Raw genomic sequence first — 26,971 nt, 5'->3', positions numbered from 1 at the left:
ATACCTGCAGGTCTAAGATGCAAATAACAGTGTTTTGGGGAGGAGGCATGTTAATACTGCCACAAAAAAATCACAGGCCCAGGGGTGCACATGGTGTCCTTGGAAAGAAATTGCTTTACAGTTTATGACTGGGACCCACGTGGCTCAGAGGGCACAAGGCGTCAAGACCTCCCGTATAATCTTCGGCCATCTGGTAGGCATGACGGTTTTCACTTAAGTAAACATCATTGCATTTGGAACTTATTTTGGGAGGGACTGCCTAAGGGCAGTCAGTCCGGTCTGCCTTGTCTGTGCCACTAGCTGAGAGGTGTTTGTCCATTGGGGTAGCTGTGGGAAGTTGCGGAGGTGCAGTGGTGAAGAAGACACCTGGAAATGTGGGCAGGTGTTTTGCGTGGGAGCCACAGAGGCTGGGATATGTTTCTGATAGACTCTTCTGGTAACAGTGATCCTATTGTGGTCACAGCCATCTTTCAGGAGTTGGGGGATTCAGGTATCAGTAAATTGGAGGTGCTTAGAATCGTTCGGGGGAAGTTCAGCAGGGTGTTTTGCTTCATGAGGGCTTCAGCAGGGGCAGGTAGTTTTTAAGACAGGAGACCTCTAATGAGTGACCACCACCCCCCCGCCCCACATCTTCTGGGGTAGAAGTTGTTCTCTATGGACATGTCCTAGATATTAAGTTTGTTTCCCTCCCTCCACCCGGACAAAAATCCATGTTTCTCATTCCAGTGCTATAACTTTATGTTTCTTCTGATCAGCTCCTATTCCTTGAAGGGATTTTTTTTTTTTTAAGATTTTAAGCTCCCCCACCCCCAACATGGGGCTCAAACTCGTGACCCCAGGATCAAGAGTTGTACACTCCACCAACTGAGCCAGCCAGGCTCCGCACCCCGCTGAAGGGAATTTTTGTAAAACTCAGAGAGACCTGTTATGTCCCCCACTTTGGCCTGCAGTGTGTTTGCATGGTCATTATGCTTGTGATCTAGGACCTGGTCCATTCAATAAGAGAATCCAGAATTCAAGTCCCCCAAGTCCCTTTTGGCTCCTTGTCACATGGAGGGTGTAGCAATTCAGCTGGCGGGGGGGCTTCTGTATAGGAAAGAGAGAAGCATTGTAAGTAATGGCCAGCGTGGAATCCCAGGATTTCACATTTGTCTGTATAAACCACTCTCCCCTGCCTAGTCCTGTTTGTTCAGGTCATTACTGGGAAATGGCTGCGAGAGGAAGGTCCTTTTCTGGGGGCAGCCACGTTCGGAGCAGACCGCTGCCCTACCGTATGTGCTCCGGGAGGTTGCGCAGGTAGATGGAGAAATCTTTTAGAGTTGTTTTTCGGGAAGTTTTTTCACTGTGTCATGATGCCAGATGGCTGTGGATGGTGGAGGAGGGGAAAGTCTAGGGACTACCTTGACTTTTAGCCCATTGTTCCTTGGCATTGGTGATAAATGTTGGAACCATGGTCAGCCTGCAAATAGGGTGGAAAACCAAACACATGGCGTGGACTCATTTCAAGGGTCACAGTGGCATGACTGGAGTCAGGTGATTTGGAATATTAACACCCAAACCTGGGAAAAACTGCCATCGGGAGTGTGGCGTCCCGAGAGGAAGTCAGAGGTTGAATGTTGTACATCTGCTGGGAGTGGGTCAGGGCAGCAGTATGTGCCGTGTGTGGCCTCCCTCACTGTGGGACCAACGCTTCAGCTTCTGGCTGGAGTCCCAAGTCTGGTGGAGGCCCTGCCTTGGACGTAGAGTTCTTCTTGTTGTGCCCATGCCTGAGGACAGACCAAGATGGCGGCCATGGTAGGTCTGGGCGGTGTGGGCTCCAGCAGTGGCTGGAGGTCAGGGGGTGTCATCAGAGAATAGACCCTTGTGTGGGCATCTAGGGGAGTTGCCCTGGTGGTTCAGCCAGCAGCTGAGAGTTGTCACAGTTCACAGCCCAGTGGATGGTTTTCCAAGAGGCAGATCAAACCACTAGGCCCTTGGTGACAGCTCAAATGTCAGTAAAAACGCAAGCTCCATCTGTGGGAACATTAGCCACGGCTGTGGGAATGGACTTGAGTTCTGCCCACTGAGCAGAGGGACCGTGTGCATTTTTGGTTTATCACAGGGAGGGGAGGCAGGGGAGCTTGTTGCAGTGGCATTTCTCTGCCTGTAGCTCTTCCGGATGTGGGGAGAACCCCCTCAGGTACCGCATATAGGAAAGTGTAAGCAAATGTAACATACCATTCATACGGAAGAATGACAGTACTTTGAATTGGCCTGAAGGGCCCCATCCACTGGGACATGTTAGTCTCTTTCCCATTATGAATCCTGTCCAAACTCTGTGGGCTGAATCTGAGTATTTCCTCCCAGCACAGGACCAGGTAGGATGGTACCTGGGTACCTGTGTCCACAAAGCCATGAAAGTTTGAGTCCCTCCCCTCCCAGAAGTTCCCCAGCACTCTTGGGTGCGTAAGGCCTTTGGTCTCTCTTAGGGACAGGGAAACCCTAGCCTACCCATAATCCTCCTCCTCCTCCTTAAAACAGATGTCAGGGTAGAGGGTGAGGGGAGGGGTTGGGAATACATAGCAGGAGAGTGGCTCTGTGCCAATCAGCAAGGCCCACTTTTCGTTCCAAGTGGCATGGTGGCTATTCGTGGCTCAACTTAGTGAACTTTTCAGTCACGCAGTCTCTAGATCCTCATTGCTGACCTCATTTGTTTCGGCTCTGGGGACTCCTTCAGTGTTCCAACAGCCACAGCCCCGTTGCCTCTCATCAAAGAGGTGGGCGATATGTAGCGTCGCTGGGGGGAGTGACTGATTGACTGCCAGCCAAAGCACCACTGGACAGCTCCTCTCAATCCTGCCCTTTGCTGCTCACCCTCTAGAAGTTAATTATCCCTTTCTCCTCCATACCCGCCGCTTGGACAAGAGCATTTGCTACCAGATCTCAGGGGATCTTCTTACAGCCCCTAAGCCCACGAGACCTTTGCCTGGTCCAAATAGCCATGTCTGTGGCAGCATCCGTTCTTGTCAGCAACAGCTGCCGAGAACTGTGAAGAACCTGAGATTTTACCCTACTTGAAAGTTGACAGCCCGTCACAGTTTGCCAGACACCGGCAGAAGACAAGGCACTCTGGGGTCAGAGACAAAGGATTGTCTCTATACAACACGGCCAGCAGCAGGATTTGCATGTTTTTGTCCGTGCTTCTTGCCTCACAGATCCCATGGGGACAGTGCGAAGGTCCCAGAAGGATGCTGCCCATGCAGTGGGTTTGAGTCAGGCTGGAGAGCCCTGATTTCGGGTAGTCCTAATCTCTTATAAAGTGCTATGAACAAACCTGCCCAACCTTAGCCGGAGGGAGACACAACTTTTATTATACTGGACAACCTTCTCCTCTGGAGGGAGAGGGAGAGGATATCTCTGTGTTTCTAGGCTGTTTGCTAGACACACCCCTGTGCACAGAAAGTTCAGAACCAAAGCAGCCAGTTCCTCATAAGAGTTGCAGATGTGTGAGAGATCTGTGGAGACTCACCTCTCAGCACACGGTACAAGGATTAACATTCTTACTGATGATTGTGAGTCAAGAAAACTAGAATTTATATTCCATACATCTTGTTCAAGAAGGAAAGCATGTGAAGTATTCTTTCCAAAGAGTTTAGTGTCTCACCCCTTTGGAAAACTCAACTGTCCAGGATGAGTCAGTTCTCTGGGTCTTCCTTGCATTGAGCAGAGAACACAAATTGTGATTTTGTGTATTTGCCCCAACTTGAGGGGCACAAAGGCAGGTATGTGGAATTATAGTTGTTGATTTTTCAGGGGGATAATATACTGAGAGTGAACAGCATTCAGTAGTTTGTTGATTAGAATTGCTTATGACCCGTTCTCAGGAAAGGGCAGCTGCTAATGGCATTATGCAATGAAGTACAACACTGAGAAGTATTTGGTAGCCATCAGATTTAGCTAATATTCTAATATTTACTTTGTATGTATTGTGCTATGTGAACACCTAAGGTGGAAAACTGTTTTTCTTAACCTATCTAAGAAAAAAAAAGGTTGAGGTTAAAGACTTTAAAATCACTCATAAGTTAATAGATTGAAAACGACTTTCTCAAAAGTTTTATGTCCATGAAAGATGCGTAAACTGAATTTTCCTTTTTTTTTTTTTTTTTTAAGATTTTGTTTAATTGACTTGACAGAGTGAGAGAGCATAATGGGAAGAGTAGGAGGGGAGAGGGAGAAGCAGGCTCTCCACTGAGCAGAGAGCCTGATGCAGGACTCAATTCCAAGACCCTGGGATCATGACCTGAGCTGAAGGTAGATGCTTAACCGATTGAGCCACCCAGGCGCACCCTGAATTTTCTAATAGTGATTTGATTTGAATTATACAACTAAACACTTAGAAAAAGGCGAAGGGGATTTCAAATATCCTCACATGGTCTCAGTTTATAAATGTATACTTAATTTCATATTTTAAAAATTATGCTTTTGAAAAAATTTAAAGCAAATTCCTGTTCATTTTTCCCCATTTGTATTATAATGACCAGCTTTTACTATTTCATTGTCACTGAGATCTATTTTTATTTTTTTAACTTAATTTTTTCTTAAGATTTCATTTATTTGAGAGAGAGCACAAGAAGGGGGGAGGGTCAGAGGGAGGAGCAGACTCCCCATTGAGCAGGTAGCCTGATGTGGGACTCCATCCTGGGACTCCAGGATCATGACCTGAGCCAAAGGCAGACGCTTAACTGACTAAGCCACCCAGGTGCCCCCTAGATCTGTTTTTAGAATAAAATTTTGTTCTGCCTCTAAGAGTTAAAAAAAAAAAAACACATAAAAAATGCTTTTCAGGTAGGCCAGAGGAGATTAAATTAACATTTCACTTTTAGTCATAATCTTCAATGTGATGTGATTTAATTTACGAATTTCATAAATTTATTCTTATGAACTTTAGTTATATAGAAATATAAAGTTAGTAATTGGCCAAGGTTGAGTTCTCTTTAAAAGGTGGACATTTATCGTTCACCTACTTAGCAGGATGCCAGGTGCTCAGTATTTTTAAGAGTAATAAAAATAATGGTTTTTATCCTTTCCTTCCCTGGTCTTAACTTTTTTTTTGGTAAAATGACCTATTTAGATGATATTTAGCAATACATATGATTATTTACTCCACAATCAGTAAGGTGCAATATTGGAATCCTTTGCATTTCAGTGACTGTCATCTTAGCGGAATTCCTTCTTTATTCTACTTTTATAGTGATTGTCTGTGCCACTTTAGTTTCCTCACATAGAGGAAAAATAAACTGAATTTCTGACCCTCTTTTTATTGATTTGTTTCAAAAGGAAGACAAATGGGCTTTTTGCTCTGTAATATTAGTTCCTAACTCTAGAGGAAAACTAGGCATTTGGTGCAATATACATTTATATTCTTTTTTTTTTTACACTTATATTCTTTGTATTTGGTTAGAATAATACTTTGGAAGTTGTACCTTTTTCGTGTGGGCAACACAAGCTTTTTAATTTTACTTTTAAATAATCTCTACACCCAGCGTGGAGCTGGAACTTACAACCCTGAGATCAAGAGTCACCTGCTCTACCGACTGAACCAGCTGGGGCCCCATACTGGTAAGACAAACACTGAAGCCAACTTGTGTTTGGCAATTTTGGTTTTATAATATTTACATTGAGGAAGGAGATACAACTTTACAAAGATTTTTAGTTTTTTCCAAAATGATATACCCTAGGGAGTCTGTTAAAATTCACGTCCTATCTCAGAAACCTCCGGGTTGCAGGAAGGAAGGTCACCCAGTGCCCTCTTCTTTCTGGTGGTTATAGAATATTCTCCATGTTAACTGCTTGAATGTTGAGTGCTTTCGTACTCTTACAGCTTCTAATACTTAACTCATTTTGGATTCCATTCTCTTACAAAAAGGTCAAGAGCATGCTTTCTTCAAATGCTTTCAAAGGCACATGTTTTTTGGGGTGATAAAGTCGGTCTTCCTTATTCGCACATTCTTTGTGAATTCACCTACTACTAAAATTTATTTGTAGCCCTGAAAGCAAGACTCAGAGTACTTTTTTGGCTGAAATGTGCAGAACAGTGAAAAGTTTGAGTTCCCAACATTCTCAGCTGAGGTCAAACCAGGGGACCTGCTTGTCTTAGCTCTCATACTGTAAACAAGTTTCTGGTTTACACTCAGTGTAGTGCCATGCTTTTCACATTTTTGTGCTTTTTGTTGGCAATCTCACTATTTAAAATGGATCCTACCTGGAGTGCCGAAGTGCCCAGGAAGGCTGTGATGTTCCTGAAGGAGAAAAATGCGCCTTAGATAAAACTTTTTTCCTATACCTGAGTTATAGTGCTGTTGGCTGTTGAGTTGAATGTTAATAAGAGATCAATAATATATAAAGTAAGGCATCTTCAAACATAAACACACATAAAACAAGGTGACGCATTGATCAGTTGGTGAAAATATTGTGACCAGATATACCAGAGACTCATGAAAACCTCACCCCGTATTTCTGCAGGAGCCATGGTTCACTATTCACTAATTCAGCATTCACGACCACTGGATAGATCTTATTTACTGTGAGTAACCAGCATTGGCTGCAGTTAGTTGTTTCATTTATTTTCTTGGGGCTGATGGAGATCAGTCTGATGTCAGCAAGTGAGTGTTCTGTGAGTAAGCCTATGTTGTACTCGTCATCCTGGTGGGCTTGGAGCCTTTACATACTGTGCTCGATTTTTTTCACCTCGGGAACCTGTGCCACCTGATTGACAGTCCTTCAACTCAGAATTTTGCAATGAGGAGAGGAGCCAACTTGGAATGAGCACAGTTGGGTCTTTAGGGAAGCTGGCCTGCAGCTTGACTTGGCTTTTCCTGACCATTCCATGCTGAATTTCCACCTCAGCCCTCCATGCTGCTGGGGCTTGGGCCATAAAAAAAACAGCTCCGACCTGTCCTGTAAGGACCAGGGAGTTCTAGTCCAGGAGGGGAGGCTGCTGGACTGCATCCATTCTTGGTTCTGATGAGGCACTGGTTACCTGTCAGGGACCTGGGAGCTCCCTATGAGGGCTTTCCTACACAGATTTTGTGTTTCTTTGTTTTCAAGAGTTGAGTTTGTTTTGGATGTGGTGGCTTCTTCATTATCCCAAACCAGTTGGGTAAGTATCAGCCAGAACAGGTTTTTTTTTAGGCAGGGAGGTTTAGAGACCTTCCTAACCCCTAGGCACTGTCACTTTCTCTCCCTCTCTCTCTCTCTTTCTTTTTTACCTCTCACCCCTCTACACTGTTTCTTTTCAAATCCCCACTGTACATCATATTAAATATACCCATATTGTATATTAAACTTAACATATAATTATGAATAGAGTTGAGTTGCCGTTGAAATGTTACATGGTGTAGGTATTTGATTAAATGTTAATTTTGATTTTTCAAAATTTTCATATTATGAAGCAATAAACCTTTTCTTTACGGTCTCAAATTTTTTTTCTTTTTAAAAAAGATTTATTTTTGAAGGGGCGCCAGCGTGGCTCAGTCGTTGGGCATCTTGCCTTCAGCTCAGGTCATGATCCCAGGGTCCTAGGATGGAGCCCTGCCTTGGGATCCCTGCTCAGCAGAGAGTCTGCTTCTCCCTCTCCCGCTCCCCCTGCTTGTGCTGTCTCTCTCACTGTGTGTCTCTCTCTGTCAAATAAATAAAATCTTTTAAAATATAAATAAAAATTTATTTTTGTGAGAGAAATCATTTGCCTGCACAAGCTGGAGGGAGGGTGGGGGGAGGAAGGGGCAGAGGGAGAAGCAGACTCCCCACTGAGCAGGGAGCCCTAAGTGGGACTTGACCCCAGGACTCTGGGATCATGACCTGAGTCAAAAGCAGACTCTTAACATGCTGAGCCACCCAGGCTCCCTAAGATCTCAAGTATTCTCATGGGCAGTGGAAAAGCTCATAGACCGAGTTACTATGACTGCAGTGCAGGAAAGGATGCAGGTTTTCCCCAGCCCGTTAGCTGCACTTGGTTCTGCTGACATTGCTGAGGGCTCTGGTATGCCTCAGGCCATACATGTTGCTGGGTGTCCCAAATAAGCCGCAGAGCATTCTTTCTCTCAAGGGTCTGATAGACCAGACCCCTTCAACAGCCGTCTTCCTTGTGGCACAACAAGGTGCTGTGGGTAGCCAGAGGGGCTGGTCGCTGAGACTGGGACAGAGGAGGAGCTGACAGCAAGGGTGTCCTGGAGCAGGAGGTCCCAACTGAGTTTTGAAGGCTGCCTGCGTGGTGGTGCAAAGGGCCGCGGGACAGTGGGGATGTGGGGTAAGCCGGGGGCAGAAGGGTATGGCTGAGGCTTGGAAACAGTGTGGTATGTGTTGGAGACTGCGCTGTCTTGGCTGCTGGAAGGTGGGTGGTGGTGGTGACAGAGAGCATCAGAGCGGAGGGAGGGGCTGGCAGTGGAGGGCTTCTGTGCCATCTTAGACAAGATCAGACCCGTCCTGGATGTGTGACCTACTTCTGGGACCTCTGACTGCTGCATGCATTTGAGATTTATTGGTATTCCTTAACTGCATGTCAGATGCATCACCAAATTTCTCACCCTCTCCATCCTTAACAGCATTGATAAATTCTGTAATGTTTACTTTTGTCCTCGCACCTCTTCTTAAAAGGAAATGGCTTGGTTTTATTTTATTTTTTTTTTAAAGATTTTATTTATTTATTTATCTGAGAGAGGAAGAGAGACAGAGAAAGCACGAGAGGGTGGAGGGTCAGAGGGAGAAGCATACTCCCCACTGAGTAGGGAGTCTGGTGCGGAACTCAATCCCGGGACTCTTCGTTCATGACCTGAGCTGAAGGCAGTTGCTTAACCAGCTGAGCCACTCAGATACCCTGGGAATGGCTTAAAGTTTTTAAAAATAACTTTTTGTCCATGCAAACCACACCAGGGAAGCACATATGTAAGCATACAGTGAAATAGCTTAACTGAAAAACACACAATCATTATTAAAACATCAAGCGATATTAGAAGTACATGAAACCGAGAAGTCTCTTATATTTCTACCATTCAGAGATAGCCACTGTTAACATTTTGGTAAATGCTGCTCTGGATGTCTCTGTATGCTTATGGAAATACTGCCTACCTGTGGTTTTCTACCTTATGTTTTCGTTCACTGATGTGTTGTAGCCATTTTTCAAAGTAGTGTCCGTGGATCTGTATTTCCCTTTAGTGACTGCAGGGGTTTTGTCTTATGGTAACTGTGTGACAGAGTTTACCTGAGCAGATCTTCGTTGATGGGCATCTAGACAGATTCTAATTTTTGTTAAGTATTAGAAGCACTTCAGTGAAAAACAAGTTCCTGAATGTATGTTTTTGTGCACTTTTTTAAAAATGATTTTATTGTGAGAAATTTTAAACATATTAAAAAAATAGGATAGTATGGCAAGTTCCTGTATATACCCAGCTTGAGCACTTAACAATGTTCTGCCATTCTTTCCTTTAATCTATACTCTTATACTGCTTTTTCCTCTGCCAGGGTATTTGAAAGCAAATCATTCATACTGTTTCACCTATGTATACCTTACTCTTAAGAGCTCAAAAACATAATAATATCAAATAAAGAGAACATTAATTCCTAATATCATCATCATATTCTTTTTTTATATATTTAAAATTTCTCACAATAAAAACATTTATGCGGGGCGCCTGGGTGGCTCAGTGGGTTAAAGCCTCTCCCTTCGGCTCAGGTCGTGATCCCAGGGTCCTGGGATCGAGCCCCACCCACATAGGGCTCTCCGCTCGGTGGGGAGCCTGATTTCCCCTCTCTCTATGCCTGCCTCTCTGCCTCCTTGTGATCTCTGTCTGTCAAATAAATAAATAAAATCTTTTAAAAAAATCATTTATGCATATCAGAATCCATCTAAAATGTTGCATGGGTTGATCTCTTTAAGTCTCTTTTAATTTCTAATCTTCTTCTTCTTTATTTCTTGTATTATTTATTTATTGAAGAAACCAGTCAGGGATGCCTGCCTGAGTGGCTCACTCCGTTAAACATCTGCTTACAGCTCAGGTCATGATCCCAGGGTTCTGGGATCGAGTCCTGCATCAGGCTCCTTGCTTAGCAGGGAGCCTGCTTCTCCCTCTGCCCGCTGTTCCCCCTGCTTGTGCTTTCTCTCTCTCTCTTTGACAGAAAAATAAAAAAATAAAAGAAACCAAGTCATTTATTGAGCAGAATTTTCTAGTCTGAACTTGGATGCTGACCTTTTTTTTTTTTTTTTTTAAAGATTTTATGTATTTATTTAGATAGAACACAATTAGGCAGAGTGGGAGGCAGTGGGAGAGGGAGAAGCAGGCTCCCTGCTGAGCAGGGAGCCTGAAATGGGGCTTGATCCCAGGACCCCGGGATCATGACATGGGCCAAAGGCAGATGCTGACTGAGCCACCCAGGTGCCCCTAAAGATACCCGATTACCTTTACCCATGTTTCTACTAAGGTGTTGGTCTTTTCTTACATATTTCTGTTGTTATGCCTTTCAGCCTTTTTCTGGATGGTTGCTGATTTTTATTCACTTAGGAAGGCCTTTCTTACCTTAAGATTATAAAAATATGTGCCCCCTTTTCTGGTGCCTCTCTGTGATTTTACAGTTAAAAGTAAATATTTGTGCCATGTATGATTGATTTTTCTATAAGGGATGAGGTAAGGACCTAGCATTACTTTTCTCTGAATATCTTACCATTTTTTCGCAATGCCATTTATTAAATAAACTGTCTTTTCCCCACTAATGTCAAACACCACTTTTATACTCAGTTCTCTAATCTTGAGTCTATTTCTGAGTTTTCTGTTGTGTTACACTGATTTGCCAGTTTTTTGTGCTTCATTATCACCACTTGAATTACGACAGCTTAATTGTCCTTTAAAATTTTTATTACTGACTTTTGTGATTATATGAATCATACCAGCTTATTCATGTATACTATTATATGTCTGACTGTTGCTTAATAATGTGTTTTAAAAATTGATGCTGCCTTTTTTTTAAATAACTTTGCTGACTAAGCTCACAAATTTATTCTTCCAGCTAGATTTTAGAAGTATTTGTGATAGGTCTCCCAAGGCACCCTTTTATATTTTGACTGAGATTTTATTCAGGTTCTAGATGAATTTAGGGGACAGTTGGTTTCTTTACAACTTTGAGCCTTCATAGTTAACAACATGGTCATTTCATTTATTAAAATTCTTGTCTGTCCTTGAATTTTTTTATTAACTTATTCCAAAGTTTTTATTGGTTTTGGCTTCTCTGTTGCTTCGGTGGGATGCCTTTTAAATTTCACCAGATTTTTTTTTTTTTTTAAGTAGGTTGAACCTCTGGGGAAATACCACATTTTATAATCTGTAATATGAGCTTTCAAAACTCTCTTCAGTATGCCTGCCTCCCTGAACTAACAAGCTGTAATTCCTTTTTTTTTTTTTTTTTTAAAGATTTTATTTATTTATTTGAGAGAGAAAGAGTGTAAGAGAGATTGAGCGGGAGTGGGAGTGTGGGGATACGGGTTGGGAGGAAGGGCAAAGGAAGAGGGGCAGAAAGAGAAGCCGCCCCTCCCCGCCACTCCATGCAGGGCTGTGTCCCAGGATTCTGGGATCATGACCTGAGCCAAAAGCAGACCCTTAACAGACCGAGCCACCCAGGCACCCCTACAAGCTGTGATTCCTGTGGTCCTTAAGACAAATCAGATAATGGTTGCCTCCTGTAGCTGTTATTCTTCAGTGACTGAGTACAAATTATAACAAATTTCTAATGAAGATGACAGTGCATTGCTGGCCAAAATTAGAGATTAATGCAAATTCAAAATTTCAGCTATTTGAGTATGACATTTGGTCAGCTTTTTATTAAGTGGAAGGAACAGACCTCTAATTATACAGGTTTCATAAGGCATGCATGTGCTAGTCTGCCCAGACTCCTTAGACCATTTACATGATTTATTTATTGCACCTGGGAATCTGGGATCTTCTGCCTCCGTGAGCTGCCCTTGTGCCCAAACCTGTTTTATCCCAAGTTGACTATTGCTAAAGGCGGCTACTATTCATTAAGAGTCTATTACGTAAGATCCAACTGTGTGTTGCCACAAAGAGGTGGAGTTGATTTCTAGGTAGATCTGGCCATGTCTGAACTCTCTGGGGACCGGGACTACACAACAGGGCTTCCTAGCAGGTGTGCCTGGATGTGTGTGCGTGTGCTTTGGAGGACTTCTTTGTTGTTGTGGGAGCACCGTGACAGGAGGAAGAAGTGGTCATGATTTTAGCACACTTGTAACACTGTTCTGAAGTCTTTCACAAAAATTCTGTGCATTATCCCTTTTTCAAGAAGTATGCTTTATCAAATACTTCAGTATATCTTACATTATAATTATGTAGGTGTCTGCTGAGCTGCTATTACTAGATAGATTCTAGGATCAGAATTTTGTGGGAGGATCGTAATCCAAATTTAAGAAGAAATAGTGTCATCACTAATATTGGAAGTATCCATTCCGGTTGTTAATTTGAGGTCATTAAGTACTTAGCAAGATTATAAGGTGAGCCCTTACCTTGTTTTAGAGGGGGAAAAATAACTAAGTTCATTAAGAACCATTCATTTAAATATAAACAATACAAATTACAATTATAAATTTTTGTGTTAAAACAGCTTGAATCTTTGCTTTTCACATATAATGAGCCATATATTCTCTCAACCTTAGTAAAATATTTGTTTAAGCGTTCTGTGATAGAGAGACCCTTTCTAGGCCAAATTAGTGTGGCTTGTTTGTGTATATTATTAAATGGTCCAGACACCCTAAAAGGCATAAAGAGTAACACACTATCCATATACCTAACATCCTGCTTAAGATACGAAATTCTACCAATATAATTGTCCCATGTGCTTCTAATTGCATAATCCTTCCTTCGCCTCAGGAATAACAATTATCTCTTTTTAAAGGTCATAGAAGCTGCTTTTGAACTTTAGCGTAAGTGGTAGGGTACCCTGACTCTTCTGCAACTTGCTTTTTTTTTCGTTTGCCATAATATTTTTGAGATTCATTTATGTTGATGCATAGGTCTATACATTTTTGCTGCTTGTATTCTCCCACTGTATGCCATAAAAAAATTTCCTTATCTCTTCTGTTGATGGAAGTGTTTCCAGTCTTTGCAGTTGATAAACAGTGTTCTTCTTGTGCACCTATTTTACGGCTTCCCTAGGGTGCCTTTGACTGAAATTACTGGATCAAAAGATTACTGTTGGGGATGCCCACTTTCCTTGATTAAATTCTCCTTGCTCTATATGCTTCCTTGCTAACACTAGATATTATTAGATTTATTCTTAGTTTGTTAGTTTGGTGAGTGATAGGTCTCATTATCTTGAATTCCTCTGATTACTAGTGAGGTTCGACATCCTTTCTTATGTGTAGTAGTATTACAGGTATTTTTTCCTGGTGTAATTGTATATTATGGCAGAAAATTATATGTAAAGTTGAAAGTACCATGAAGTAGTTCCTACTAGATAGAAATATACCATGATTGTATCTTTAGAACAGTGGCAACTTTGCAGATTTTTTGGGAGGAAATAATGTGGCATGATTTTCTGATAGTATATGAGAGCATGAACTTGGGAATTAAACTGACGCTTGAATCCTCGCTGCATTGCTTTTTGTTTTTAAGAGGAGAAAGGAGGGACAGAGGAAGAGGGAGAGAGATTTATCCTTTTGTGTCACTCAGGACATTAGCGACTGTGACAAAGCTGTCCTGGGTCACAGTGGATAGGTGGGAGTAACCTTGGGACCCTTGTGGGTGCCCAGGATCTGGCCTGGGTTTGGGGACTGTCACTAACTGTACGATGTGGGAGAGGTGGCTGGGTGCCCTGGAGTTCGTAATGGAAAAGCAGGCTTGTAGATAATTGTGAACTGATGTTATTTAGAGTGTTCTCATGTCCCTTGCCACAGGAATAGCTCCACATGGCTTCCAAAGACGTGACCGTTACAGTCCGCCTCATTCGCTCATTCGAGCATCGCAATTTCAAGCCTGTAGTGTATCACGGAGTTGATTTGGACCAAACTACAAAGGAATTCATAGTATTTCTAAAGCAAGGTATGAGATGTCTTAGTCATTTTGCTTCATTAGCATTTTGAAAAAATAGCTGAGTTCTACATAGATGGTGATCTTTTAAAAATACTTTGGAAGATATTGATCTAGGTTCTAAGCCAGGGACTAGGGCAGCTCCTGTTCTGTTCCTTGGCGTCAGTGGGAAGTACCCTCCTGGCTCAGTTAGCCTGTGTGTGCCCTCCTCAGGAATTGCCCTCATGTTTGGTTTCTCCCTTTATGTCTCCTTTTTTGATTTTTAAATTATTTATTATTTATCTATTTATTAAGATTGTATTTATTGGAGAGTGTGAGAGGGAGAGCACGAGCATGGGGAAAGGGGCAGAGGGAGAAGTAGCCCCCCCCCCACCCGCCCTGCACTGAGCAGGCAACCCGATGTGGGACTTGATCCCAGGACTCTGGGATCGTGACCTAAGCCTAAGGCAGATGCTTAACCATCTGAGCCACCCAGGCACCCACCTTTTTTTTTTTTAATTAAAAACCGTTAAGATCTAGGTTTTCTTATAATGAGTTTTTGTATTTGGAGGTTGATTAACAAGGAAATGCAATGTGGCTAATTGTGTGGCCTGGCTGAGCACACAGAGGGCCTTACAGGGCAAGGTAGGAAAGTGGCAGACCTCTGTACAGCCAGAAAATCATGAGGGCTGTTGGTCATTGAGATCACAACCAGACCAACTGGTGCGATTTTATCATTTTGAGCTTAAAATTCAAAAGGCATAAAGTGAGTGAAGTCTTTTTTATCCCCCTCTCCAAAGATTTTATTTATTTGTCGGGGGCTGGGGTGGGGGTAGAGAGAGAGAGAGTGTGTGCAAGCACACAAGTAGGGGGAGCAGCAGGCAGTGGGAGAGGCAGGCTTCCCACTGAGCCGGGAGCCTAACGTGGGACTTGATCTCAGGAGGCAGGGATCATGACCTGAGCCAAAAGCAGATGCTTAACGGACTGAGCCACCGCGTATCCCAAGTGAAGGATTTTGATAGGACCTTAATGGGTTTCTAACCCCTGTACTTAATTATTAAAGTGTTCCAGTCATCAGCATTTGATAAAACATCTCGAATAAGCTTTTATTATTTTAATTGAAGTGTAATTTACATATGGAGTACAGATTATAGTTCCATGAGTTTTGACAAATGTATTGCTTTATACCCATCTTAATTTTTTTTTCTTTGACATAATTTTAGACACAGAAAAGTTGCAAAAATCGGACAAAGAATTCCAACTTTGGGCAGTTTTACTGCTCAGTATTACCTAAGTAGGGAGTAGGCAAGGTGGGCGACCTATAGAGAAGACAGACCAGTCAGTCTCCTGTAGTGACTATAGTCACTCCTGTAGTGACTATAAAAGATGTCGTAAGGAGAACATAATTACTCCTTAAAACAACTGTAGGCTGACATATGGAGCATATGTCGTGTTCTTAATTGTTAGGGAGAAATTGAGAGTTGGTACTAAGATATTGCCAATTACAGGTTTTGAAAAGATAACACTGGCAGCATATTTGGATTTCAAAACAAAAACAAATCCCTCTATTTCTTAATTTGAAATCATTATGCATATTGTGGATTACAGTGTTTCTTGGTATGTCATAGAATGTGCTATGGTGTTCTTGGTACAGTGCAGGATAAGTTCTTTTCAAAGCCCTTGAGAATGGGGTGTAACCTTTAGGCTACTGCACAGGCAGGGGAAGATGTACCCCCACTTCCCCCTCACCATCCCCTCTCCGCACCCCCAGTCACTGTGTTCTTCCGTTCCCAGGTACCATAGGCACCTTCCCCATCAGAGCAGTGGTATAGATCACAGCTAGATGCTCAGCCCTGCCTGCCCAGATCTTTCACCTGTGTTAGTAATAAAATTACTGCTGCTTTTCAAAGTTACACATGTAGGAAATGTGTCCCACTGACTAAGAGGTGAACTTTTGGGATGCAGGCTCTTTTGAGATATGGACTCTGTGCCCAGGCCTATCTGACTGAAGCACTGTGGAACTTCTCTGAAAGGTTGGTGGGCCACATATCTACCTTTTATAATTTTGTACATAACAAAGGGTTTATTTCTGGGGAATTTTTTAAGTAATAATAGCAGCACGGGACACCTGGGTGGCTCAGTTGGTTAAGCAGCTGCCTTCGGCTCAGGTCATGATCCCAGCGTCGTGGGATCGAGTCCCGCATCGGGCTCCTTGCTCTGCAGGGAGCCTGCTTCTCCCTCTGCCTCTGCCTGCCATTCTGTCTGCCTGTGCTCGCTCTCTCTCCCTCTCTCTCTGACAAATAAATAAAATCTTAAAAAAAAAAAAAAAGTAATAATAGCAGCAGATGTTACTGTGTGCCTGGTACTGTGCTGAGAACTTAAACTAGATGATCTTACTTCATCTTTTTTTTTCCCCCCAGATTTTATTTATTTATTTGAGAGAGACAGAGGGAGAATGTGAGAACACAAGTAGGGGAAGTATTAGAGGGAGAGGGAGAAGGAGACTCCCCATTGAGCAGGGAGCCCGATGTGGGACTCGATCCCAGGAGTCTGGGATCATGACCTGAGCTGAAGCTGAACTGAGCCGTCCACATGCCCCTTATTTCATTCTTCTAAAGTAAGAACCATTTTATCCCATTTTATTTACAGGTGAAGAAACTAAGGAGCAGGGAAGTTAAGAAACTTGCCTGAGGTTACATGGCTAATAAAAGGCAAAGCTGCAATCCAACCCAGGCAGTTTAACTGTACAACATGTTCTCTTTAAATTTTTTTTTTTAATTTTAAATCCAGTTAATTAACATATAGTATATTATTAGTTTTGGGGTAGAATTTAGTGATTCATCCTTTGCATATAACACCCAGTGCTCATTCTATCAAGTGTCCTCCTTAATGCCCATCACCCACCTTCCCTCCAGCAACTCTTAGTTTGTTTCCTATAGTTAATAGTCTCTTATGGTTTGTCTCCCTCTCTGTTTTTATCTTCTTTTATTTTTCCTTCTCTTCCCCTAGGTTCATTTGTTTCTTAAATTCCACATATGCAGGAAATCACATGGTATTTGTCTTTCTCTGGACTGATTTCACTTAGCATATGTACTCTTTTCTTAAAATTTAGATTCAATTAGCCAGCACATAGTACCTCATTAGTTTCAGTTGTAGGGTTCAATAATTCATCGGTTGCATGTAACACCCAGTCCTCATCCCATCACGCAGCCTCCTTAATGCCCATCACCCAGTTGCCCCATCCCCCCATTCCCTCCCCTCCAGTAGCGTATGTATTCTACACACCACACTAAGTTGCCTCTCTTCTGTTTTATTGCCTGACTAGCAAAGTGGGTCTCTAAAGTAAATGGGTTCACTCAGTGTCAAGAGTCTTTGTATTGAGTTCCTCTTGCTCTAGTGTTTTGAACCCTGAAAGCTAGAAGAGTGATGTGACCCTGTGGCCTAGTGAATTTTGCATACAGCCAGAAATGACCATTGTGATGAATCATCTTTGGGTGGGGAATGGGGATGTTTTAGATGCCTTCTTGCCTTTCTAACTGTTCACCTTTTGCCATCCTTAATCTAGCTAGTCTCCTCTCATTATTATCTGTTTCTTCCTCAGCAAAGGAACTTTGGTTAAACTGGATTCATACTTACTGAGAATCAGTTTCTCAACATCATGCTATTAAAATCTTAAGTTGTATAAATATAATAAGTATAAATACATCTATAAGTATAAATAGAAATATATAAGATTATGTATAAGCATGTAAATATAATAAAATAAACCTGTTATTAACATACGGGGAATGGTTGTTAAACATAATCTGATCACAGACATACTGTGTATACTGTCTTACATAGGTGACTAATTTTCTAGATTCAGAATAGTGTACAAACCAATTATCTAGATAATATAAGACATTTTAATTATTCTTTGATTTGGAAGCATTTAAATATTTTGTAATCCTTCAGGTCTTGATTCTGAGTGTAAAATCAGTCCACCCATGAAACAGAAAAAGGCTGTAGAGGTAGAGGATTTGCCAGACCTTCTAGTTTGGAACCACTTCCCATCGCTCTTTACTCCTGGTGGTATGTTACTCTGTAAAGCAGCTGTTCCATTGGGTGAATACTAGAAGAGTATTAGTTTCTTTGTTTCCTTGTTTCTGATGCTCCTGTCCGCACTTTCCGCTGTTACTAATGTCTTACCTTAGTCTGTTACTCTTATTGCAACGAAATGAGCAAATAGTGAGGCATCATTAACTAAAGTCCATGGTTTCTTCTGGTTTCCGTAGTTTTTACCTTGTATCTTTATTCTGTTCCAGGATCTCTTCTAGGATTCCACACTATGTTTAGCTGTCACGTCTCCCTAGATTCCCCCCGGGTCATGTGGGTTCCTCAGATCTCTTCCCCGCTTGATGGCTTTCACAGTTTTGAGCAGCACTGGTCAAGCCTCTTGGAGGACAGCCCTCTAGTGGAATTTGCCTGCTACATTTCTCGTGATTAAACTGGGGTTATGGGTTTTGGGGAGGAAGGCCATGAAGGTGAAGTGTCAGTTTTATCTCATCGTATTGCGGACATGTACTTTCTACGTGATGATGATCACTGCTGTTAGCACCCCCGGCTGTGGCAGTGTTAGGTTTCTCCACTGGAGAGCTAGCCTTCTCTCTCCTCATCTCGTACTCTTTGGAAGGCAGTCACTGTGTAGAGCTCACACGCAGTTCATGAGTGGATAGTTCTGTTCCCCCTTCTTTCTTTCTTTCTTTTTTTTTTTTTTTTTCCCTAAATCAACTTATGGATTGTATTCATTGTAAGCATACAGTTCAGTAATTGTTCCCCCTTCTTTAGGGAGGAATATCTACATCATTTATTTGGAATTCTTCTGCAGGGGAGATATCGTTTGGTTGTGCAAGCTCTTCTGGCTCTGGCCTTTGAGGACTTTCAGTTGTCTTCTGTGCCCCTTTGATGTATGCCTTCTCTGTGTGTCTGCTGAGTACTGTCTCACTTTCTGGTGCTGTAGGATCCTTCAGGCTCGTCATGTGTGTATCCTGCTCCAGTCCCAGAATCAGCCATTTCTCAAAGGAGCCCCAGTTCTTGAGAGCCAGATCTGGGTGCTGGGTGTGCTCCCCCATTCCTAGGGTATTGTTCTTTAAGGCTCTCTCAGCTGGAAGAGCAAAGAAACAGATTACCCTGTGTACACACACATATCTGTGAGTATCTTCATGTCACCATCTGTATCTGTATATTAAACCTGAGTCCTTCCTGATGTTTTCCAATCCATTCCAACATGTATCCTTCTGGCTTCCTCCCCTTGTGTATTTGTAGTCTCACTCTAAGAATGAGAAGTTTCGCTCCCATCCTCTGCCATCCATTTACTTAATTCTTTAATTCCAGTATACAGAGTCCTTCATCTGTACCCTCTGGGAAGCAACTTGATACCAACTAGAGCACAGTGCTCTTGTGCAGTTCCTTTTGCCTTAGACTTAAAAATGTCTTCATTGCCATAGTTACTGAGGTCAGCAGCTTTGCTTCCCCTGCCCTTAGGAAGGTCTTTTCATACATTTGCAGGATGTCTAGATTCTCTTGTCACTCTCTGTATTCTTGCCTGGGATCCTCTGTCCTCCTACATGGTGGTGTTTTTTGTTTTTGTTTCTGTTTTTTACTTTGCATACATTGAAGTCCACTCTTTGTGCTGTAAAGTTCTGTGGGCTTCAACAAGTGAGTAATGTTGTGTCACAGTACCCTGCAGTACAGAAGAGTTTCAGGGCCATAAAATCCTCCATGCTTCACCCGCAAGCCCCAGGCAATGCTGATCTCTTTATTGTCTCTAGTTTTGATTTTTCCAAGATACCATGTGCTTGGATTTGCACAATATGTAGCCTTTGCAGACTGGTTTCTTTTACTTGGAAATGTAATGAAGGTTCCACTGTGTCTCTTCATTGGCACATCCTGTCTTCTTAATTTCCTTTAACCTGGAACAGTACCTCCCCACCCCGCCTTTTGTCTGTCATTGTATTGATTTTTTTTTTTTTTTTTTGAATCCAGGTCCGTGTTCTTATAGAATGTCCTACAATCTGGATTTATTTGATTGTTTTCTCATGAGTAGATTCAGGTTAAACATTTTGGGCCGGATTACTCTGTGGGTTGCATGTCCATGAGCTTTGACAAGCTAAGACTGACCTGACACCTGTTTCTGTAAATGAAGTTTGTTGGACCACAGTCACAGTTGTGACCCAGACTCTATGGCTTATAAAACCTAAAATGATGATTAGCAGGCCTTTACATAAATAGTTTGCTAGAATCGGTGGAGGTAATTCCTTGCTGTTGCATCATATCAGGAAGGGTTTGCTGTTGCTTTGCCTTGTTACTGGTCGTACAGATTTCAGGCATTTGGTTAAGGCTCTGTCTATCGGATTGCTCCGTTATAAAAGTATCTTTCTGATTAATAAGTAGTGTGTGGAGTGATAAACATTGAAAACATTCATATATATGGTTTCCAGTAGTTTCAGTGTCTCTCGATGAGCCTTACCTGAATCATTGATGTTTACAAAAATCAGGGTTTTGGGTGCGTGGGTGGCTCAGTGGGTTAAGCCTCTGCCTTCGGCTCAGGTCATGATCTCAGGGTCCTGGGATTGAGTCCCGCAGTGGGCTCTCTGCTCAGCAGGGAGCCTGCTTCCTCCTCTCTCTGTCTGCTTCTCTGCCTACTTGTGATCTCTCTCTCTGTCAAATAAATAAAATCTTAAAAAAAAAAAATCAGGGTTTTTCTTCCTCTGTGATTCCTTCTACATTTATTATTTTGCATTCTGCTGTAAAGAAGCAGGCCTCCCGTGCCCCTCTTTTTTAAGAAAGGAACAGGGTAGCTTTTCAGTGGCTAAGTCACATTATCCTCTTATCACAAAGAGACTCTTCCTCCAGTGTTGTGTTGAGGCAATGTTCTCTTGTTTGTACTATAAAATACACTGTAGATTCCTTAGTTTAAATATTTAACTCTATAAACTCAAAACACAAACTAACACTCTATAGTAATGGGGGGAGATAAGGGGATTAGAGAAAGACAGAAGGTTTCAACTGTATCATATCGTTTTTATTTAATAAAAAATAGTAAAGGATCTGAAGCAGTCATGACCATATATTAAATGTGGTTGGTGGGTTAAATGAATTCTGTTCTATTCTCTGCACTATTTTTTTTTTTTTTTTAAGATTTACTTTTTTAGTGAGAGAGAGCAAGCAGGGGAGCTGGGGGCAAAAGGAGAGGGAGAGAGAATCTGAAGCAGGCTCTGCATGTGCCCAGTGTGGAGCCTGACATGGGGCTCAATCCCACAATCCTGAAATCACAACCTGACCTGAAACCAAGAGTTGGACTCCTAACTGACTGAGCGCCCCAGGTGCCCTTATTCTCCACACTTTTTATGTTTAGATTATTTCGTAATTAAAGTGAAAGATCTTGATAGAGCGTAACCTTGGAATCTTACTATAATATCACACAGGACCCCTTATTAGATTATAATGTTGGCTCATTGTTCTGATTAATGGTGGGTATTTGGTATTCTTGCTTGTACATATTTGTCATTAAATTAGTCAATTTCTTTTTTTCCTGTAGGTGTTCATGCTTCCCTAAAAGTCTTCACAATGTATATATAGATCTAAAAATAAGTTACAAATTGTTTCCCTTCTATTTTTAGAGGCTTTACTATGAGGTAAAGAATTATTTTATTGCCCATCAATATTTTAATAATTTTCAAAGCTTTATTGATTTTTACATTGAATTGTGTGTTATAACATTTCAGACTTTTTAAAAAGATTTTGTTTATTTATTTAACAGAGAGAGATCACAAGTAGGCAGAGAGGCAGGCAGAGAGACAGATGGGGAAGCAAACTCCCCAACGAGCAGAGTTCCCAATGTGGGGCTCAATCCCAGGACCCAGGATCATGACCTGAGCCGAAGGCAGAGGCTTTAACCCACTGAGCCACCCAGGCGCCCCACATTTCAGACTTTTTTGGTGGCATCCTAACTGCCAGCAATGTATTTATTAAGTTGCCTTATTTTGCTAATTAATTTTTCTATAGATGCCTTTTATGGTGACCAAACTGAATGAGTTAAACTAGTAGTTACCTTCTTTTGAACTTTACAATAATGAAATATTAAATTGATTTTTTGCAGAATTCATCCTGTAATCCCAAAATCTTCTGTAAAAGTTCATTAGGTTTCAAAGTTAAGTTCAAAGTTGGGGAAAGAAAATGAAAAGGAAAACTCTGTGCAAAATGGGAAATATTTTCCAGAATGTCATAGATTTGTCACAGACTTTTCCTTTCAGTCAACATGAACAACAGGGACAAAACTTACTCTTCCATCTGAAATAACTGAAAAAACTATGCAAAATTTATGAAGCAGTGGTTTTCAGATGTTGGACATGAGGGAGCATGAGACAGTGGTCCCTGGGGTAGGAGAAACAAGGTGGTTCCTATGATTGTGCCACCTTACCACCTGGAGAGAGTCTTTAGGCCACAGAGCAGGGCAAGGGGAGTGCAGGTAGAACTTGGTTATTAGTGTCATGAGTTCAGGAGTCAGAGCTGGCAGTCGGGAGTGGAGCCTAGAGAGTTCATAGGACAGAGAACTGGCATGGAGGGGGCTGTTCAGAGAGAACACTCTGAACATTTGCAGAGCATCTTTGAAGATGGGCAGAGTGTGTATCTTTAGTTGAATACAGTCAGCACAAGTGTATGAGGCCAGGTAAAGAACAACCTGAAGGGAGCAGAAGGCAAAATGCCCAGAGCTCATACAGGCCTGGGAATAGTTGACCCCCACCCCCACCCCCGGCCAGAGTGGAAGACCTTGTAATTTACAGGTTATCAGGCAGGGTATCTAGAAGGGTATTGCTGAAATTGTGAGGCAGAATTTAGAGAAAATTCCACCCTGCTGTCATTTAACAATCCTCAAAAACAAGACTCAGATGGATCTAACAGTTTCTAAGTAATTTAACAAAGCTCAGGGTGTTCATAGAAATACACAAATATCCAGCCTTCAAGCAAGATAAGATTCACAGTGACCTGCATCAAATCAGAACTTACCAGGCATGCAGAGAAGCAGGAAAATATGAATCATAATTAAGAGAGAAATCAATCAGTTGATGCTTGCCCCGAAATGTTGCAGATGACAGAATTAGTAGCCACGGACAATTGAAAGTTATAACTACATTGCAAATGTTCAAGAAGGTGGAGGAACCATTGAACACATTAGAGATGGAGGCTATGAAAAAAAAAAAAAAAGACCCAAAAGAGCTAGAGATGAAAAATACGAATTTGAGATGGTTACGCACGGAGTAGGATTAACGAACGTGTAGATCAGATGGGGCAGAGGAAGAGATTGGTGAATTTGAAAACAAAGCACCAAAAGCCATCTAAAAGCATAGACAAAAGACTGAAAGAAAGATAAGTAGAGCAGTAGAGAGGGGCAGGGCAACTTCCACTAGCCAAATATACATGTAATTGGAGGCCATGAGGTTGGGAGCTGGAATGGGGGACAGAAGACATGTTTGAAGAAATGGTGCTTGGAAATTTTACAAATGTGATGAAAACTATAGACCCACCCACAGTTCAACGAATCCCTAAGCAAAAGAAACATGAAGAAAGCTACCCCAAGGCATATATAATCAAATTGTGTATAGCTGGTGATAAAGAAAAGAAAGTCTTAAAAGTCTTAAAAGAAAGTCTTAAAAGCAGCTGGGGGAGAAAACCACATTACATAAGGAGGAACAAGGATGAAGGACATCAGACTTCTCATCAGAATCAATCCATGTCAGAAGACAGTGGAGCGACATCTTTAAAATAATGAAAGAAAGTCAGTCTAGGATTCTATTCTCTTCTTTCAGAAATGGAGGCATAAGAAAGACTTTCAGACATGCAAAAACTGAGAGTCCATCACCAGGAGACCTGAACTATAGGAAATGCTAAAGGACCTTCTTCTAGCAGAAGGGAAATAATACCAGATAGAAATTTGGAGGCACACAAAGAAATGAAGAGTACAGGAAATGGTAAACATGGGTAAATATGAAAGCTTTTTTTTTCTTATTTTATAATTTTTCTTCAAATAGATTTCATCATGTAAAGAAAAACAGTAACAATGTGTTGTGGTTTATGGAAAATACATGAACTAGCACAAAGGCTTGGGGGGGAGAAATGAAAGCACAGGATTCTTTCACTATAAAGTGTTACAGTATAATTAAAGATGTATTACTACAGACTTTGAAGCAACTGCGTGTGCACGCATACACACATCACCTAAGAGTTACAGATAATATGCCGCTGAAAAGGGTAAAATGGAATCATGAAAAATTGTCAGATAGGTTTATCCAAAAGAAGGTATAGAAGAGGAAATAATAACCCATGGAGAGAACAAAAGAAAACCCAAATAGCAAAGTGGTAGATTTAAATCCAAGCATATTAATAATCACATTAAATGTAAATGGTCTGAACAGCTTAATTAAAAGACAGATATATAACAGGAAGTCCTAAATTATATGTTGCCTCTAAGAAATGTACTTTAAATATAAAGATAAAAATCAGTTAAAAGTAAAAGGATGAAAAAATTACACCATGCTAATACCAATCAAAATAAAGCTGGAGTGGCTCTAGTAATAGCAGATAAAGTAGATTCCAGAGTAAAGTATATTACTAGAGATAAAGACTATCATTTTACGATGGTAAGGCATCAATCAAGATGACATGATTCTAAATGCTTGTGCACCTGACACAACAGAACTTCAAAAATATGAGGTCAAAACTAACAGAACTGCAAAGAAAAATAGATGAATCTCCAATCACTGGGAGATTTCAACATCGCTCCCTTAATAATTGATGGAACATGTAGATGGTAATAATACAAAAAATTTGAACACTATTAGACTAACTTGACCAAAGTGACATTTATAGAACACTCCACAAACAACAGAATACCCATTCCTCTCAAGTACACTCAGAACATTTACCAAGAGACTATATTCTAAGCCATAATACAAGTCATGACAAATGGAAAAGGATTAAAGTCCTACAATCCATGTTTTCTGACCACAGTGGAGTTAGATTAGAAATCAATGACAGAAGAATTTCTGGAAAATTCTGAAATACTTGGAAACCAAATAGCATACTTCTAAAAACCTGTGTCTAAAAGCAGAAATCAAAAAGCAGAGTATTATGAACTGAATAAAAATGAATATACAACTTTTCAAAATTCGTAGAAAGCAGATAAAACAGTATTGAGAGGAATAGTTATAGAATTAGAAATGTTTAAATTAAAGAGAAGAGGTCTCTAATTACTGATTTCAGCTTCTGTGTTAAGAAGGTAGAAAAAGAAAAGAAAATTAAATCCAAAGTAAGCAGAATAAAAGAAATCATAAAGATTGTAGTAGAATATTGTAAAACACAGAGAAAAATCAAAATCAGTCAAAGCCGATTCTTTGAAATCTATGAAACTGATTAAGCTCTAGCTGGCCTGATTGGGAAAAAAACAAGAGAGAGAAGACACAAATTATCAGTATCAGCACTGGGAGTTGTTACATTACTACAGAATCTTTATAGACACTAAATGAATAACAAAGGAATACATTAAACAATTTTATGCCATAAATATGTTATCCCAGGACAGTGGACAAGTTCCTTGAAAAGACCCAGACTACCAGGGCGCCTGGGTGGCTCAGTCATTAAGCATCTGCCTTTGGCTCAGGTCATGATCCCAGCGTCCTGGGATTGAACCCCCGCATCGGGCTCCCTGCTCAGCAGGAAGCCTGCTTTCCCTCTCCTAGTCCCCCTTGTTGTGTTCCCAATCTCACTGTGTCTCTCTCTGTCAAATAAATAAATAAAATCTTAAAACAAATAAACAAAAAAGACCCAGATACCAAAGCCCACTAACAAACAGACAACCTGAATAATTCTATATTTTAAAATAAACAGTAGTTAAAATACATTTCCACACACAAAACTCCAGTCCCAGTCCACTCACTGGTACATTCTACCATATATTTGAGGAAGAAATAATCCCAGTTCTACAGAGACTCTTCCATAAAACTCAAGAGGATGGAAATATTTATCACCTGATTTTCTGAGGCCATCCTTAGCCTGATATCAAAATCAGAGCGTGTAATTAGAAGAAAAAAACAGCTGCCAACATCTTTCACACAAAGAGATAAAAATTCATAACCAAGGGGCGCCTGGGTGGCTCAGTCATTAGGCGTCTGCCTTCAGCTGGAGTCATGATCCCAGTGTCCTGTGATTGAGTCCTGCATCTGGCCTCCTGCTCAGTGGGGAGTCTCCCTCTTCTGCTCCCCCTGCTTGTGTTCCCTCTTTCCCTGTGTCTCTCTATCAAATAAGTAAATAAATAAAATCTTTAAAAAAATTCATAACCAAATTTTAGCAAATCATATCCAACAATATTTAAAGAAGAATAATATGACTGTATGGAGTTTATCTTAGGAATGCAAGAATGGTCTACTATCAGAAATCACCGGGGGTGCCTGGGTGGATCAGTCGATTAAGCGTCTGTCTTCAGCTCAGGTCAATGATCCCAGGGTCCTGGGTTCGAGCCCCGTGTCCGGCTCTCTGCTCAGTGGGGAGCCTCCTTCTCCGTCTGCTGCTCTGCCTGCTTCTACTCTCTCTGTCAGATAAAATATTGAATAAAAAAGTCAGTGGAAAAACAAAAAAAGGCAATCAATGTAATTCATTGTATGAATAAATGAAGGAAGGAAAACCAGATGACTATTTCAGTAGATAAGGACAAAATCCAGCATCCATTACTGTTAGAAACTCTCAGCAAAGTAGGAATAGAAGGGAACTTACTCTACCTGACTAAGGATATCTATGAAAAATGGACCTCCAACATCATACTTAATGGTGGAAGACTGAGTGCTTTCCTCCTAAGATTAGGAACCAGGCTCATGATCACTTCTATTCAACACTGAGCT

The 26,971-nt window shown here is 41.3% G+C and overlaps 1 protein-coding gene across 4 annotated transcripts in view; it reads left to right on the top strand.

The window, feature by feature from the left end:
• Positions 1-26,971, top strand: part of CUNH2orf76 (chromosome unknown C2orf76 homolog) — a 54,093-nt gene that overhangs the window by 8,584 nt on the left and 18,538 nt on the right. For 3 of the 4 annotated variants that reach the window (XM_032840878.1, XM_032840874.1, XM_032840877.1), the window contains exon 2: positions 13,928-14,072. In XM_032840878.1, the coding sequence (XP_032696769.1) occupies positions 13,940-14,072 (133 nt within the window). In that variant the 5' untranslated portion in view covers positions 13,928-13,939. Of the gene's footprint in view, positions 1-5,529; positions 5,599-13,927; positions 14,073-26,971 lie in introns of those variants that run through there. The other variant, XM_032840875.1, reaches the window with a different exon arrangement.

Source organism: Lontra canadensis, unplaced genomic scaffold (genome assembly GCF_010015895.1).
Source record: "Lontra canadensis isolate GAN:19392208 unplaced genomic scaffold, GSC_riverotter_1.0 scaffold117, whole genome shotgun sequence".
NCBI classification, from domain to species: domain Eukaryota; kingdom Metazoa; phylum Chordata; class Mammalia; order Carnivora; family Mustelidae; genus Lontra; species Lontra canadensis.
This window is presented reverse-complemented; position numbering and strand designations above follow the sequence as displayed.